The 18324-nt window shown below is 39.6% G+C and overlaps 1 protein-coding gene across 1 annotated transcript in view; it reads left to right on the top strand.

Moving 5' to 3' along the window:
- LOC109036377 (synaptogenesis protein syg-2) overlaps positions 1-18324 on the top strand; it is a 114002-nt gene that overhangs the window by 69895 nt on the left and 25783 nt on the right. Inside the window, exons 6-8 of the mRNA XM_072306192.1 lie at positions 373-509; positions 3728-4030; positions 11254-11390. Coding sequence (XP_072162293.1) covers positions 373-509; positions 3728-4030; positions 11254-11390 — 577 coding nt within the window. The remainder of the gene's footprint in view (positions 1-372; positions 510-3727; positions 4031-11253; positions 11391-18324) is intronic.

The raw sequence follows: 18324 nt of genomic DNA, 5'->3' as shown, positions 1-18324 counted from the left end.
TTATAAGTACATAATTATTTCGGAAATAAAAATGTCTTTTTGCTGAATCATATATAAGTCTTTTGGTTATATTGTATTATATTGTGAAGACTGTGGTCAGCCGTCACCGGTCAAAGACCAAGGACCCCTGATCCGTCCGAAGATGCGGGGAGGCACACTTGTTTTAAAAAAAATAATTTAGAAAAGCCCTGAATTCCAAGCTCACAGGGCTTGCGTCTTTTCAACCTGCGACCACATCGGTCCCATTCCAGGAGCGCAAGCGCTTCTTGGTTGGGATGCCGATGCAATCTCAACTCATATGCAGAGTGACATTAATGGGGGTTTAGAGCTTTTAAGAATTTCTCATATTTATCAGCATAATTTTTCCTCTAGGACAAACGGAAAGTCCTCCGAAAACACCTTCACTTTTACCGCTACAGAGGAGGACGACAAAGCCGTTTTCTTGTGTGAGGCCTCCAATATCATGAGTCCAACTCCTCTCAGCTCTCAGGTCCAACTCAATGTTTTCTGTGAGTATCCAAGTTCAATCATGCGTTTATTTGATTTTGAATAGATCAATTGATCCAATTATTTTATTCATAAAATAATATCATACATCCAGAAACGTATTGGTACCCACCTTTGATTGACACCGCTTTCATTTTTAGATATGAATCGGCCCAGCCCCCGATTCTTAGAGCGTTAGGAGACTTCGAGCTGACCCATATTCGATCTCATCACTACAGTCGGATAACTTGATATTAGCCTTCTTCTTCCAGATTATGTATACTTTTGGATGCCTATTTTCTTTTGAATCCACCGGGAAAAAGAGATACCATAATCAAATCATTGTATCTTATTTTGAAACAGATTATGTGTTTCAAAGTAAACAATGTGATGGTAGAAATCAGAAGCCTAAGCCACTTACTAAGTCGGAGGATCCTTCTGGTCCTTTCCATCTTTAGTTCATCACACCTCACAGCCACATCACACATAAAACAGAAAAACTGAATATATAAAATGAGCAAACGACGGAGTGAAAGGAAAGTTCAGTTGATCACTGGGAGAACAAAAATAATAAAATAATTTGGAGGATTCTCCCGGTCCGATCCATCTTCCCAATCGGACTGCATTTTGCAATTCGGAACTATAAATTCCGGCCCGGTTCAAAAACAACGTCTGTGCCATTAGTTTCCCCACGCACATAAGTGTTTTTTCAGATGAGCCAGAATTTATAGCTCCAAATTGCAAAATGCAGTCCAATTGATCTCCGGTAATGTTGCAACAATTTAAACCTCACAGCACACACAATGACCCGAACTTAAAAAGAAAAAACTTATTGAAAAAATTATTTTGATGCCGATTGCCGAGATAGATGGCGTCGGCGCCCGGTCGGGCGATGCAATGCAACTTTAGTGTCGCCAAGGGCAGGGACCGATAGGAGATGTTGACCCCCGGGCATACGTCGAGATGCCGCATACGTAGAGATGCCGGATGCTCAAGTAACCGGATCTCCGAGCATACGTTGGTAGCGGATCTCCAGGTATGCTGGCGTAACTCGCTGCCGAGGATCCCATAGCATACGAGAGTTGACGGCTATGACAGCAGAACCGTAAATCAAATATAAAATATTTTCTCCTCGGATATATTTTATTTTCTGATGTATAATACTTTCCTTTTTGATACATTTTTTTCTGATGTATAATAATTTCCTTTTTGATATATTTTTTCATTCCAAAATCCAATTCCAGTTTCCAAAAGAAAGAACCTAATGAAAACAATATTTAAGGCATCTTCAGACTAAGATGAAAAACATCAAAGACGAAGAAAAAAGACTGGGGCTGAGGATAGGTAGTGCTAGTCATTAAATTTGACTTAAAGACGCCTCCATAATGTTTTCAAATTAATTGAAAGTTCACTTTTATTTATTTACTTTCTCAATTCTTTGTAAGAATTGAGAGAAATATGGACACATATTATTGAATGAATAGTATTAAGCACCAATACTATTTAAGAATATAATGATGGAAATCCAGGGACGTTTCCCCTCCACAGGCGGATCCAGCAATTTGGCAACACCGGAGTTCCTCCATTTAAACCTATGCTAAATAATCGATTCTTGTCGAAGCACCTGGCCCCTCCAAGAATCGATACTTTTCCATAGGTTTAAATGGAGGAAATTCGGTGTTGCCAAATTGCTGGATCCGCCAATGGCGCATGATACATCGTTCGGAGAAAAAATTACCTGTAGCAGTGTGAACTTCAGGGGCTCTTGAAGTCCTCTAGTTATGGCTTTCTGGAAACATTCATAGTTTAGGTGGCATACCGGTAAATCTAACTCCAAGTTACAAGTATGGGCCTCTAAGAACTCTTTGTTCGATCCGTGAAGAAATTTTAATGCAGGCCTAAATGCAAAACCCATGGGTGGCCCAGTACATATACCCAAGCCGAACTGGAGAATTTGGCTAATGGTGACTCCTGTTATTCCATCTGCAATAAACAATTCAGGGCGAAAGTTAAGATGAGCATTTATAGGTTGCGAACAATGAACTAAAGGCCGTGCAAAAAGGTTACACCTCCGTTTGAAAAGGCTATTCTCATGCCCTCCATGAACTGTCCACTGTCTACATTGATATAGCGTGATACTAATATCCACCAGGTATCGGCTTCTAGCCACCGAGATTGGCCGCCACAGAGATGCAAACACCTCCTTTTTTCTCTCCGTGGCTTAGCTCCATTCTGCAGAAATCATAGAGTACGTAGAGTCGTAATGTAAGTGGGAGAGCTGGCGCCACTTTTAGGCATTTTCCATGTCCCGAATTCCGAGACTCCTGTGTGACGCCGGGTCACTTTCCGATACATAATCGATTGTTTGCGGTACACGGGTACCCGGCCATCCGATAACAACAACAGCAACAACAACAACAAAGGAGATGGGAATCACCACGTATTCCACACCGCCATTTTGGATCGAAAATGTATGGAAAAAGCGACCCGGACTCGGCGCACACCGGGCTCGGAATTCGTCGAGCAGAACATGGCGCCAGCTCTCCCATTTACATTATGACTCTATGTACTCTATGGCAGAAAGGACCACTAGACAAGGTACGAATTTCAGCATTCTGATACATGTTTCTTCACAAACATTTCACGTAAAACACGATGCGCACAACGAAAATCACCGAAATCAACTCCTTCCGAAGATGTTTAATGATTCTTGGTGCTTGAATTGAAACCACCCGCTCATGAAAATCAATGCTCTATACGTGATTCACATCGCGCGCTAAACGTTATCATGAACGTCTCTGCGATAAAAAAATCTGGCAACCTCAATCTTGACGCCTTGGCTCAGCTATAGCAAATTACTTATGGTTTGAAAAACACATGGTGTGAAATGAACATTGCTCGATTGAGAAGCTTGCTGAAACCGTTGTAGTGCGCGAATTGACTGACGTAGAGCTTTGAGTTTCTTGTGAGCGGGCAGTTCAAATTCCTTGTAACCAATGTGAAATAAAAAGGTGAATAGCTCCGTTAGGAGTTGGTTTCAGTAATTTCTGTTGCGCGAATCGTGTTTTACGTAAAATTCTGGTCAAGAAACACGTATCAGAATGCTTAAAAGCGTACCTTGTCTAGTGGTCCAATACGTTTCATATGTGGTCATGCTGAAACGGGTGGGTTGTTTAATTGGGTGTTGTTGTTTAATTGGGTGTTGTTGTTTGATTGGGTGTTGTTGTTTTTGATTTGGCAGATGCGTCGCGAGAGGTGAAGATCTCGGGGCGGTCGGAGGCGCTGGTCGGGGCCTCGGTGGGGTTGACGTGCCGGACGGGGGCGAGCAACCCGGCGACGAGCGTGGCGTGGACGGTGGCCGGGGAGGCGGTGCCGGCGGCGTGGACGCGGGCGACGAGCGAGGCCGGGCCCCGCGGCGGCTTCGTCTCAGTCTCCAACGTCACCGTCCCCCTCCGCTCCAACAAGACCCTCGTCGTCATCTGCCACGCCCGCAACCACCAGCTCAACGAGCACCTCATCGCCACACACTCCATCGCCGTCCTCAGTAAGCCAATTTCATTGAGCACAACCTCTCTCCACCTTTTAGAAGTCAATTTAGTTACTCTAAGTATATTATGATATAGCGGGGATAGCAGGTATGATTAGACACGTACGCGACGACATCAGTAAGAAGAGTGTAGTTTATTCTGGTTTACATCCAATAGGTGAGAGACTCGATACATTGTTATGATTTTAGAGATGCGCGAATTCGAAGCGACGCTTCGAATCCCACTCATTGTTGATGTTTCACAATACACCACCTCAATTTTTGAAACGATTATTCGTGTAAACAATTGGTAGGAAAAACTGTCTGTTTTGGAGAGGTGAAATTTTTGTGTCATGAATTTTCTGACTCGTTGCATCATGCCCTTACGAGGCGCGTATCTCTCTACTTCCTTGTTATTGCCCTTACGAGGCGTCTAAAATTTCCTAGGTCTCTCGCACATTTGACTTAAGACTATTTACAAATATCGTTGGTTATGACTTTCTTCTGAAAAGAATAAACAAGTTAGACATGCATCATGAAAGGATTTTGTAACACACGGAAAAGAAATTGTTTTTCTTTTTTCTCTTGAGTCACATTGAAATTCTTTGAATGAGGAAAAAAGAAAAAATTAGCCTTGAGACGCATGACTACTTTTCTTCGGAATCTGTTTTTTGAAAATTGGACGTTATGAAGAAAAGAAAAAAAGTTGTTTAAAATCTGAAGCTTTCTTTCACTCACTTTTTTTTGATTATTTGATTATTATGATTATGATTATAAGGTCATTAAGAACAAATTATAGATGCTTTAATGGTTTTAGCAAGTATGAGACCCACCACCTGGATATCATAATGTCAAATAAGTTAATGTAACATCATATCAGTGTGTTTCTTATGGCTAGGCTTGGGCAAGGCTTTTGTAAGCACATCGGCTATCATATCCGTGGTAGAAACATGTTTTAAAATGAATTTTCCTTCTAGTACTTTTTCCCTAATAAAATGGTATTTCACCTCTATATGTTTTGTTTTTGGGTGAAATATCGGATTTTCCGCCAAGGTTTTTGCGGATTGACTGTCTGTGAAAACAGTCGTCTCTAATTTACTATTTAGTATGATTTCACATTTTAGGTTTTGGAAAAGTTCATTGTAAAAATTCTGTAGAAAACATGCCATTTTTGCTGCGGAATTTAGTGCCAAATATTCACTTTCACAACTCGATTGGCAAACGGTAGCCATTTTTTTACTCTCCCATGATATGGGTCCTCCAGCCATAAAAAACACGTATCCACCGTATGATTTTCTATCAATTACGTCGTTTGCATAGTCAGCGTCGGAGTATGCTAGTAGCTTAGGTATCCCTGGCTTGAACTTATAAATGATGCATTTATCTATGGTATATTTTAAATATCGAAGTACTCGTTTTGCTGATTTCCAATGGTTTTGAGTGGGTTTTTTGTTATACTGACTGAGGTAGCTTACTGCGTAAGCAATATCAGGCCGAGTACAAACAACAAGATACATTAATCCCCCAATTAGGTTTTGATATGGAACGTCCTTAGCTACTTGCAACTCTTCGGTTGGTATAACTTTTGATGGACGAACTTCTAATGGTGTGCCTATAGGGTTGCAGTCCTTCATATTGTATTTTTTTAAAAGATCTAAGATATAAGGTTTCTGATTAAGACTTAAAGTGCCTTTTGCGCTATCATGCTTTATCTGTATGCCCAGAAACTGTTGCACAGGGCCTAAGTCAACCAAATCAAATTTGACTTTCAAATCTCTTTTTAGCTGTTCTAGTTGTTCATTTTTGTTCCAGAGGACTAAAAAATCATCAACAAATAACGCTATGATTAAAATCGAATTGTTTGATATCTTAAAGTAAACACAAGCTTGTAGTACTGATCTCTTAAATCCTAGGGTTAATAATATTTGGTTAATTAAATTGTACCATTCTCTTGACGCTTGACGCAGTCCATAAAGAGATTTCTGTAGCAAACAAACTTTGCTTTCGTTACCTTTACTTACAGTGCCTTGCGGCTGCTCCATGTAAATTCGCTCAGATAATTTTGCGTTTAAAAAAGCACAGGTTGCATCATAATGATGTATATTTAGTTTTAAAGTCACTGCTAACGCCAAGAGGAATCGGATTACACAGTTTCCTACTACTGGTGAAAAGGTTTCATGATAATCAATACCCAATTTTTGAGAGAAACCTTTGGCACATAGTCTACTCTTATATCTCACGGTCTTGCCATTTTCGTTTTTTTTCTTTTTATACACCCATTTACATGTAATGATATTTTGATTTTTTGGTCGTTCTACTAAGATCCAAGTTTTGTTTTTAATTAAGGATTCATACTCTCTTACCATGGCTGCTGTCCACTGTTCTGCCTCACCTGATTTCAGTGCCTGAGAGTAGGTCAATGGTTCGGTGTCATCTTGTCCCTGCGTGAGCATCGAACACTGGTAAAATTCTGGAGCTTGCCTGGGTCGATCTGGATACCTACGGTCTGAGTCATCATCTTCATCTGTGAATTCAATGGTTTCTTCGGCGTGAAGGTCACTATCACCGGGTAGCCAGTTGGGGTCTTGGATCATTGTGTTTTCTGCGTCACTCATACTCGAATCGAAAAGATATGCTAGGTCAGGGTCTAGTTCATCATCCTCTTCTTCTGCCGTCGCTCCGGTGTCTTCTTCTGCATGTTCAGCATTCTGTGTGAGGTTTTCACCTTGAGCTTCAACTTGATATTTCTGAGTGTTGTTTTGGTTGATTTGTGGAACGTTTTCTTCGATGTTGCCAATAATGGCAAAATTATCTTCACGTTTATTTCTTTTATTTTCGAGTTCGTCTTCTTTGAATTTGACGTCCCGAGAGATTGTTATTTTGCGTTTCACTGGATCCCATAAGCGATACCCAACAGGTGCAAGGCCAACTAAGACCTTTTTTTCGCATCTGTCATCAAGTTTCTTAAGATATCCAAGTTCTTTTGCGAAAACTGAACATCCAAAAACTTTCAGGGCATGTAAATCAGGTTTGCGCTTATGCCAGTTCTCGTACGGGGTGAACTCTTTTTCTGCATACTGAGTACGGTTCAACAACGCTGCTGAAAATCTTAAGGCTTCGCCCCAGAGTTCTTTGTTAACTCCAGATGTTATAAGTAAGGCTCTTGTTTTATCAAGTAGACTTCGATTTAGCCTTTCCGCTTTCGAGTTTAATTGGGGTGTGTGACTAGGCGTGTAGTCTAAAATGATGCCTTTGTCTTTACACCAATCTTTTAGTTCGTTTGATGAGTATTCGCCTCCATTGTCACACCTAAACTTATGAACTTTAGTACCCCATTTTGCTTCTGCTTTCGCGATATATTCACGCATCACTGAGAAAACTTCGCTTTTGGCGCTAAGTAGATAAACTTCCACATAGCCGGTGTAGTCGCAACGGAAAGAAACGTAATAAGCCTTCTGGTCGTATGTTTTTGGTGTGACTGGACCTCCTACGTCACTAACTATGATTTCTAGAGGTCTCGTTGCGTTATCTCTGCCTTCACCAAACGGTTTTCGCGTCATTTTTGCTTTATAGCACACGTCACAATCCTTTATCAGTTTTTCGAGTTCTTGCTTATTGAACTGCAGACTGGTGTCATCGTACAATTTTGACAGCTTGAGCATATTTGTTACACCAAGATGCCCTAGTCTCAAATGCCAAATCATTGCATTTTCACTTTTTTGAGCTATAAAGGCTTGACCCTTGTCTTGAATGTTCAGGTTCACTAAAAAGAGTCCATTTTCTTCCTTTTGGCCTTCAAGGATGACACTTCCGTTTTTCATGATTTGCACGCTTTCATTTGTGAAAATAACTTGTCCGCCACTTTCCACGATTGCACTAACTGATATTAGATTTCTTGCGACGTGTGGGGTGTACAATACGTTCTTGAGTACGCATTGATCGGCTTCGATGTCGCCCTTTTTCCGGATTTGCAGCGCGGCACCCTTTTTTGCAACGCTGATTTCTGTGTCTATTTGTTGCACGTTTGTCAAGGCAAGTTCGTTGTAGGTCATGTGTGAACTCGATCCGCTGTCAATGACCCAAGTCATGGAATTTTCATCACCCTTTTTTAGAGCTAAAAATGAGACCTTTTTGTCGTCTTTTTCTTCATTTTTATTATTTGGATCCCATTTTCCGCCCGGACGAAAGTTGCATTCACGGGCCTCGTGAGATTTTTTCTTACAAATTTCACAAAATTTATTCTGTTTTTTAGGGTTTCTGCTTGATGAACTTTCATTCCTGTCGTTGTCTTTCTTGTTTTGATAGCAAAAGCGGGCTTTATGGCCTTTCCGGTTGCAATTTCTGCAGACTGTGTCTTTTGAAGACATAAAGGCCACTGGTTCTTCATTTGTGTTTTTAAGCCATCTTTGTTCTTCACTCACCAAGTTTGCAATGAGGTCACTAAGTTTTTTACTGCCATTAAGCCTCCATGCAGTGACGAACGGGTTGAATTTTTCTGGTAGTGAGCATATAATTTTGTTCATTAGTAGGTCATCTGTTAAGGTCGGCTCCACGGCTTTCAGACTGGCAAACAGGTTTGAGATTTTGCTTAGAAATGTGGCAACATTTTCTCCACGAGTGATTTTGTAGTTCAGGAAATCTTGCATAAGTATGCACTTACGCTCATCGTTTTTGTTTTCGAACATTTCCTTGTATTTGTCGTACATTTCTTTTGAATTACTGCACTCAAGGAGATGGGCGAGTAGGCTTCTGTCGACGGTCGACATGATGATTCGTTGCGCTTTGCCATCTTTCAGCGCCCAATCACTTCTTTCTTGCCTTCTTTCTGCTGAGGGTCCCGGATCACTGGATGTTCCTTCTACTATTTCGATGGCTCCAACTGCTTTGAACAGCACTTTCACTTGAAATTCCCAAAGCTTAAAGTTTTCGACGTCCTTCAGCTTTTCAACCTGAGAGTATTGTGTATGCTCGTCACTCATCTTGAATTTTTGTGGACGTAGCGCTTTTTGATACACGAGACGGACGAACTTTTTTTTTTTTTTTTTTTTTTTCGACAACAACGATATAGTTTTCCTTGTTTGCACCAATAATTTTTTTTTTTTGAAACTGTAGCACTTAGTTTCTGGCGGAAGAAAACGCGTTATATTTCGTCAAGTATTTTGTTATTTACCCGTTTCAGATTTTGACAATAACGATATAGTTTCCTTGTTTGCACCAATAATTTTTTGAAACTGTAGCACCTAGTTTCTGGCGGAAGAAAACGCGTTATATTTCGTCAAGTATTCTGTTATTTACCCGTTTCAGTTTTTTGTCCATTTTTCGCACTTATAATTTCGCGACGCGCACTTCTAGTGCTTTAACCTGCTTCGAGAGTCGAGAATGCCTTTTTGTAACGACAACGCACCATAGTCCTAATAAAACGGCGATTATGAGGAAGAACAATATCGCGGTTACTACGTAAAGTACGACGTCGTGAGTACTTACGGGTTGGTACTGCTGAATGTTGGATTGTATTAAGTCAATTTGGTTCTCTTTTTCTTCCGAACTATCCGTAAACCAGCCCATTTTTTTTTTTTTTTTTTTTTTAAAGTTGCACACTACACATACTAAAGCACTGGGCCCATAACCTATTATGATATAGCGGGGATAGCAGGTATGATTAGACACGTACGCGACGACATCAGTAAGAAGAGTGTAGTTTATTCTGGTTTACATCCAATAGGTGAGAGACTCGATACATTGTTATGATTTTAGAGATGCGCGAATTCGAAGCGACGCTTCGAATCCCACTCATTGTTGATGTTTCACAATAAAGTATTACCTACCTCCTTCGTCCATCGCAACCACCCGCTTCCACCAATTGGATCCCTCCGTATCCCTTTTGTCTTCTTTGTCTATAGCTCTTGGCAATAGATCCGGATGTTTTAAAAATTCAATTCTATACTGGAAAAAAAACACATTGGATCTAGAGTCCAGACCCTTGAAAACATTGACAAGAAAAAATACTCTTGATTCAATCGGATTTTTGCTTGAATCAAAACGAAATCCGCTTAAATTAAGAGGCTCGGTTCTTGATTTAAGCTAGATTCTGATTGAATCAAGAGTACTTTTTCTTGTCGATGTTTTTAAGAGTCTGGACTCTAGATCCAATGTGTTTTTTTTTTTCCAGTGTACAATACAACATTGCTTTGTCTAATTTGAGGTGATGGTTAAGAGGCTACGTGAACAAAATAGCCGAAAATAGGATAGACGTAATCATGCCTCGTTTTCAATATTTTCTCCCGACTTGAAGCGGCGTTCCGCTATCAGAGGAGAGCGCATAGTAGTGTTGCAAGTTTACGCCTCGCGCTAACGCGCCTTCAATTTTGCACATGCAACACGGACATCCGTCAAGCACGAATAGTTGTATCTCTACGCCGTCAACGGCAAGCGTCCTTCCTCTTGCTCTGTTCTCATATTGTGTTTGTTTCCATATTTGTCTTATTTTTAGTAGTTCTTCAATAAGCGAACTTTATTTACAGTTCCGAATCTCCCTCTGAAGCTCTGCCCGGTTCCGTCTCATCAATAATCAGTGAATCGGAAGTTTCGAATACAAATAAAATGGCAGCTGGGAGATTTTGGGCGCAAAAATAGTTCTAAACCTCAAAATAAAATTCGTTTAGTAAGACTCTACTCCTCCACACCGTTGTCTTCCTGAGACAATATATCGTCACCTTCCAGGCAAAGTATCACAAGCGCCATGCGCGGTTTAAAACTTTCCGCCGCCATTTTATTTCTTTACTGAGAAATTGTTGGTTGAATCTGTTTGGAAATTTCACTAAATTTTATCGGCAGCACAAAGAAAATTCAGTGAAATTTTTGGACAGCTTCGTTGAACAATTTCTCTGTAAAAAAATAAAATGGCGGCGGAAATTTTTAAACGTCGCATGGCGCTTGTGATACTTTGCCTGGAAGGTGACGATATTTTAGGGCCACATTGTAGTCATTTTTCAAATAGCTCTTTCCCTTCAGAGGCCTCGAATGGTTTGCATTTTGATTAAGGAAACATTAAGGAGATCCTTAGCACAGGATCATGAACAGACTTTAGGAAGCAACATTAAAACTAAAGTTTTGAACAAGCAATTTGTTCTAAATGAAAATTACTTCGGATTCTCGGTAATCCTGCCTAGATCAAATTGAAGTCTTCCCCATCTGTCCGATTTCATACCATCGCTCACTAATTAAGTTCAATTCTTCAACAGGTGTACCTGAAAAACCTGTGATAAGCGGTTATGCGAGAGGGACTGATTTGGCTGCGGGTTCTGTATTACGATTATCATGCACAGTTCTAGGAGGCAATCCACTGCCAATTGTGACATGGTTCAAAAACGGTCAAAAAGTAAGTATTGGAGCATGAGCCTGAAAACCAATTAATTATTTTACCCTATACAAAGTCTATCAATTATTTGTTACACTAACCATTCATTCATTGTCAGCTTATCTTGTTGAGAAATACTTTGCCAAGCAGCCTTTTTTACGCTCATCTTCAGTGGCCTTATGAAAATTGTTGTATTGAAGTGTTTCCAAAGACATTGAATTACGTAGACCGTGCGTCCGGCTCGATTGAGTACGGGCGAATCGAGGCAAATTTCCCTGAACTCCATGCCGGGCGGGCGGGGAAGGGGAGAGAGCGTGTGTCCCGAGCGCTGTAGGAGACTGCAGGGTAGCCATGGAGAATTCATTCGCGCGCTCAGTTTTTCGCGAATTCCTCTTCTAATGTACAATTTTCGAAAAAATTCATAAGAACAAAAATTAATCAGCGCAAAATTTCCAATCCAACAGTGGAGGTCGTGTTTTTCTATGATGATGTTCCAAATGAAATGATGTTTTGGTAGGAATTATTCACTGGTAAAAAAAAACCTCTTGGTTAAAGAGTGCAGTTTCTTGTCGCCGGATTTAAGAGTCTGGACTCTTGTTTCAAGCGGATTTTGAATTGAATCAATGCAAACTCCGCTTGAAACAAGAGTTCAAGACTCTTACATCCGGCGACAAGAAACTGCACTCTTAAGTCAATGCACCGCGGCATTGGTCCAATAGGTTTTTTTTTACTAGTGTTACCAAAGGAGAAAGAGGCCTGTCGATAACGAAAAAGGAATCACCTCTCGCAGCAGGCGCCATGCTCCGTGAATTATTTTAAAATGAGGAGAAACTTCGAGAATCGTGTCAATCAAATTAGTTTCAGTTAAGGGTGGATAAAATTATTAATTTTTTTTTTTTTTTTTTTTTTTTTAAATTTATTTTTGTAATTATACACATAAAGAATTACTAAGTCCATTTTTAGACCTTACGGGCCTTTACAAATGTTTTCTTAAATTAATTACAATAGAATAGGGGTAAACGCCGCTTTATAGATAGGGGTACTTAAGAGGAGAGATGATGGTGGTTGGATGAAAGAAGATGAAGTGAAAGTACAAATCTGAAAGAAGATGAAGTGAAAGTACAAATCGGATAAAATTAATGAAAATAAGCATAGATATACTTATAAAAACGAAGAAAAATAATTTCCAATATGCTATAAATGTTAATCATGTTTATTTAAGGTATTAATTCATGCCGAAGCTTTTCAAACCGCCAGGGTTCATCTTCGGGGCGAAAAGGAGGGGTATCGCAGAGCGCCCTAACGCGCCGTCATAGCGACTTAAACATACATTCATGCTCCTGTTAAGGGGCACGCAGACTTAAAAAAAGCAACCAATCCTTGACAAATTAGATAACTTACCTTAAAATTTAGCGTCACTTTGAGTAGCTTTTCCACTAATTCAACTTTCTTTTCTGCATTGGCCCTGTTGTACTTCTCATAACTTAATGAACTTGGAACACAAAAGAAGAGATACAATGGGTCATGAGTCTGTTGCACGCAAGAGAGACAAAATAAATAGACTTTCTACGGGTAAAATTGCATGAATATTTAAAAAGCATACTCACACAGAATACATAGAATTCTATTTTAGATTACACAGAATTAATAAAGATATGAACTATTGTTTCTATTTGGGTAGGAATCGTCACTATACTTATCCACGGGGCTCATAAATACGGGGTTTAAATTGAAGTTGATTGTGACGAATAAAAACTTGACCCGGGACATCAAGAGGAGCACCACCAGACACTAAAGACCACACCTAAAACCGAAACTAAAAGACGTCTCAACTCCAAAGTTGAAGACAGTTCAAGAAGATGCGTCCTTAAAAATGTTGTAGATCTTTTCAAGCCAGTCACATCTGGTTTCAAGACATCATAAAAGACTATTGCTAGGGGTCTGAATATAAAGCATTGGAGCCAGGTTGAATTTCTCCATCATGCAAGGCAAAATGAAAGGGCAGACAGGAGGGCATCCATGACAAAATCTTGATTAGGGTCTTGAATATGCAGGATCATTTCAAAGTGTATAGCTGATTATCCAGAAGTTCTCAGAGGGAAAAATTGAAATTTTCTCTTAATTTTCACTTATAGTGGGTATATATTCCAGCATATGGTAAACACAATTCTGAGATTCACAAAAAATACTTTTGATCTTAAAAATCAACCTCAGAATGAGAGTCAGATTTTTCGCGTTGTTGCTAAAAAAAGTATTAAGGAGTTGAGGCGAATAAGAGAAGAAGGAAAAACTATACTTCAAAGTCAAACTAACATAAGAATTTACAGCACAAGCCGAAGAAGAAATCAGTCGCACAAGTTTTTAAGTTAGTCTCCAAAAAACCGAAGGGGAAAAAACCATTATTGAAATGAAAAGAACGAGTTTTGTAAAAAAAAAAAAAAAAAAACAACATATACAAAACATTATGTTGTAATAAATTAGAAACGAAGTGTGAAAAACTCTTTAACACTTGACCGAGGCCGAGGCTGCAGGGAAGGAATTTATTGACCAGAAAAATGGACTAGTTTGTTGAAAACCTGTCTTTTTGAAACTTTGCTTGAGAGAGCATTTTTGCACTTATATGTAATGGGTGCGAAATAACATATATTTTGTAGCAATGGCTTTGATCAAATAAAATTTATGCATGTTCGTGCAATGGGTCTAGATCAAACAAGTGGATATCTTATTTCTTGAATAGCCTTTTACCAGTATGAGTCTCAACAAACGGTATAACCTCATTAGTGAGGGTCTTCGCTGAAAATTTATGAGAGGAACCTTCAAAATTACCGTTTGGGAATGCTACGCGAGGGACTTTTTCACTAACAATGAGTCTTGTGATAACCAACACATCTTCGGAGCAGTATTGTAATCCACTTCGATCTTTGTGCATCGTTAACTCAAATTTCATTCCAGCTTTACCTGTCATTGCATCTATGTATGCATGCAATGCACTTTAGTCTTCTCTTCAACATTTTGACTATACAGCCAGAAATGTGCGCCACTATACTTTCAGTGTATAGGATAAACTTGGAAGATTTGGGGTCAGTCGGGATGTTGAAATAATGATTTATATCTTCATTTTTAATTTCCGATATCACAGAAATATCGTCAAACTCGTTTTCTAACTTTTCAAAGACGGGCTCATGCCAAGATGCCAAAGTTTGACAGAAGGAAATGTTCAAAAATTTGTCTGGATCTGCAGTCGATTAAGAGGAACACGTCAACATTTTAATGTTTTCCAAGGGTGTGCAATAGGGTGTCCCATTTTGGACGGTGAAAAAAAAAATTGCGAAATCCAATCGAGACACTTGCCAACAAGTTTCCTTCTGGTTAGAAAAAAATCCTAAAGAAATCTCAGGATCGTAGCCAAAGGTTAAGGAGTCCCGCAAGGCTCTTTAGTGGTACTCCCGCTTTCTCATCTTGGCGATCTTAACAATTTAGCAGATATTTTTTGGGGAATGCAATCGAGCTAGAAAGTCGCACATGCGGATAATCAGATTTCTGATACCATATTTTAAGAGGAAGTTAACAGTTCGGACCCGCGAGGCTCAGAAATCCTTCCTTCGTTGCTCTCAAACTACTACTCGACCGCCCACGTTAAAAAAAGCGAACACAAGTGCGTCTGTTTATACGGACTAGTTGTCCGTATAATTCGACTTTGTGAGTTATAAGCAACCAAGCATTGTCATTGTGAAACACACCAGCGGGTTGATTGTTGAATCGTTATCGAATGACCTCGATCGATAAAAAGCATTGTGCAGATGGGGGGGGGGGGGGGGCGACGTTTTGGGCGGGTGCTGAAAAGAGGGCGTTTTGGGCGAGGAAATGGGTGTCTTTTGGGCGGGGAGGAAAACGGATTTTTGGGCGATTAATTAATTAATGTAAAACAAAAAGCAACACTGTAATGTGAACTCACCAGTCGCCGGTTGAAACGGAGATTTTGAAGACATTTTGGCGAGTACGATGAATTTTTGGGTTTGGTGGGCTGATATCTCGAAATCTGCATGAAAACATTCGACCTTGAACGGTTTTCCCACGAGTTTTACACAAAGATGCTGCAGTTCCGTCCACATGAGTTCATAAGTTTTTACACTTTTATTTGTTAAAAAACAATACGCGACGGGGACATAAAAATTATTGACATGACAATGAATTGTGTATAACTGTTTAAAATGATCAGGACTAAAACTAAACGTGCCGTCACCAAACACTGTTGAACATTTACTTAAAAACAATAAGTTATCGGAGCACGTGAAAATCACCATCGATTTTTTGGAGTTGACGTGACAAAATTGTTCCCCGTTTGTTAAAATTTGAGCTTGTAGATCTGACAGTTGTTGTAAAGCTTCTTGTAAATTTTTCGGAGAAGGGGCGGGCTGCTCCTTTTTACGTGCATGGTACCTAAACAACTTTCCTCATTAGAGGCACCTGAGAATTTTCCACTTCACTTGCACTTTCACCTTCGTTTTCTATCAACTCACGCCGAATCATTGAGGTTGGCTTTTCTCTAATGCTTTCCACGGCTTTTCTTTTTAATGACACTGTCATTTTTATGGGGAGCTTGACTAACCTCAATGATCCGTTTTAAAGTATTATCGAGAACAACACTTGCACTACTTTTTTTATTGCAACATCTGAAACGGGTATTTCCGTTTTGTAACACATTAGATTCCGTTAATTTAAATGAATTTATAACTACGTACGTTTTCCCCCGAAAAGTTTTAAATACCGAGCTTAAAACCGCGGGTGTGCTCGGCCGCAGTAGGGGCTGACCGCCTCGAACTGATACAACCAGTGAGTAGACGGAACACGTTGTTGTAAAGTGAAACCGCGCGCGGTATCATTTCACACACGGTCGAGTTTTCTAAACTCGGGCTGTGTTACCGCTACCCACTTGGGGTGGGGGGTATTTTGTGCTGACTTTTGCCTGCACTACTCTCCCGAAAGTGTCTGATTGTAGTCTTCAAAAATCCTCTTTATGTGAATTAAATGTCATATGGATCTCATTGTAGGTTACAATTTGTTCGCTAACAAGTTTACAAAAATAAACGCCTAACTCGTGAGACGTTTTTATAAAACCTAGCTTTGAAATCGTGTGGAGCAGAACCATACCATCGACGATTGCAACTTTTATGGAGGTAGAATCGCGTGAGTTTATGTCGAGCAAATAACCATCAGGGTCGGTTGACGGTGCTGGTAGAGATTCTACTGTCGTTTGAAGCGAAAAGCTATCTTGGAACTTCAGATAATTCATATTTAGAAATGCATGTTTACATGTCAACATCAGCTCTAGATCTGGACGCCGCGATAAGTCTAGATAGAAGTGCAGTATCTGCCTTAATTTCTGTGATTTTTCTCTTTACATAAATTTTTACTTTTTTTTTTTTTTTTTTTTTTTTTTTTTTTTTTTTTTGGCAGACTTGCATGTGTTGACTTTACTTTTTGCATAGTTGACCAAGACGTTACAGAGCAAGTCTCGATGCGCTCTTGAGTAAAAGCTAGGAACATTTTCTCACCAAAAGTTTTTATCCGGTCAACATCCTTCTCAATGTCCGAGGTGAAAATTTCTTGTGAAGCAATAAGTTGAATTATACGTTTGCATCGTGGCATGAAAATGGATTGGTTGTCCTTTCAAAGAATTTTTTCAATGTAAGAACATTTTTATCTTTCCTATTTCTCGTCTTACCATACATACTGTGATGCTGGGACGCTTTGTAAATTTTTTTTTTTTTAGCAAATTTTTCCAGTTTCAAGGCTATGTTAGTTAACTCGACGTCTGTCAAAAACAATCGTGTCCTTGCTGATTCATTCAAAGTCATACCGGTCAGTCCTCCTTGAACCCTAAGCCTTCTGTTTTCACGTTCTAGGGCTTCATCGTCACCTAAAGCTGAGAATGGAATTTTATTTTTATTAACAACCCAATTGCCTTCTAGAAATTCTTTCCAAATGGTTGGCTCTGATTTACCTAATCTATTCATCTTTGATAAACATAAAGGGATCATTCGGGAGTAGTTTTTTCGGTCTAGGGCAAAAAGAAACAACATATCCTCGCGGGAAGAATGAACCTTAATGTACGTTCTAGACTCCAAAAGTGTGAGTGTATCGCAAATTACAACTAACAGTCTTATCCGAAACTAACATATAACATTACATTAAGAATCACTTATTTTTTAGTAGCTCAGAAAGCTCAAGGAGGGAGCTTATTTAAAATTCTGCGCTTTACGAAAAAGAAACATTTTGTACAGTTTCTTCTCCTCCTGTGAATTAACGTCGAAGTTAGACTTGTTGTGATACAAATACTTCTGAATGAATTGCCATGGGATTCGGGCTTCTGCTAGATAAATTAGCATTTAGCAAAGTAACAAGTCTTAAAACAAAGGTCGATGGCATAACGAGGAGGTTCCACTTCAAATAGGACGTTGTTTACATGAACATACGACTACACCACAGTTTTTTCTTTATCATCAACCACAATTGGGAAAGGTTGGAGAGGGCGTCCAAGAGAGCTTTTTATGTGGCCTTCTCCATTTATAGGTGCCAGGACTTGTACTACTTCTTCCAAGATATTGATTTCATCTCTCTAGTTGACATCGGTGGACCAGTATTCAGTTCAAACAAGATCGCACTGACTACAACTCGTAGCCCGAGAAAGCGTTTGAGCATGTAATATTTGCTGTTCCAGCGAGTATCACAAGACTGTACCTATAGAAGATAGTCAGACTGAGTGATGCGCGCACTTTATCCGCAAATATTACACTCTTGTGTGAAAATGTAACAATAGCACACTGACTATAATTCTTTTTATAGCCTCACTGAAACTTAATGTTGCCTCAGCAATAAGATTCAAATCGAGGCTAGCACATTTTGAATGTTTTGCAAGTCCGAGCAGATCCCTCATAGGTTTCTTCGCATATTT

The sequence above is a fragment of the Bemisia tabaci genome, chromosome 1, assembly GCF_918797505.1.
Source record: "Bemisia tabaci chromosome 1, PGI_BMITA_v3".
NCBI classification, from domain to species: Eukaryota; Metazoa; Arthropoda; class Insecta; order Hemiptera; family Aleyrodidae; genus Bemisia; species Bemisia tabaci.
Note: the sequence above shows the minus strand (reverse complement) of the source record. Positions and strands in the feature narration are given on the sequence as shown.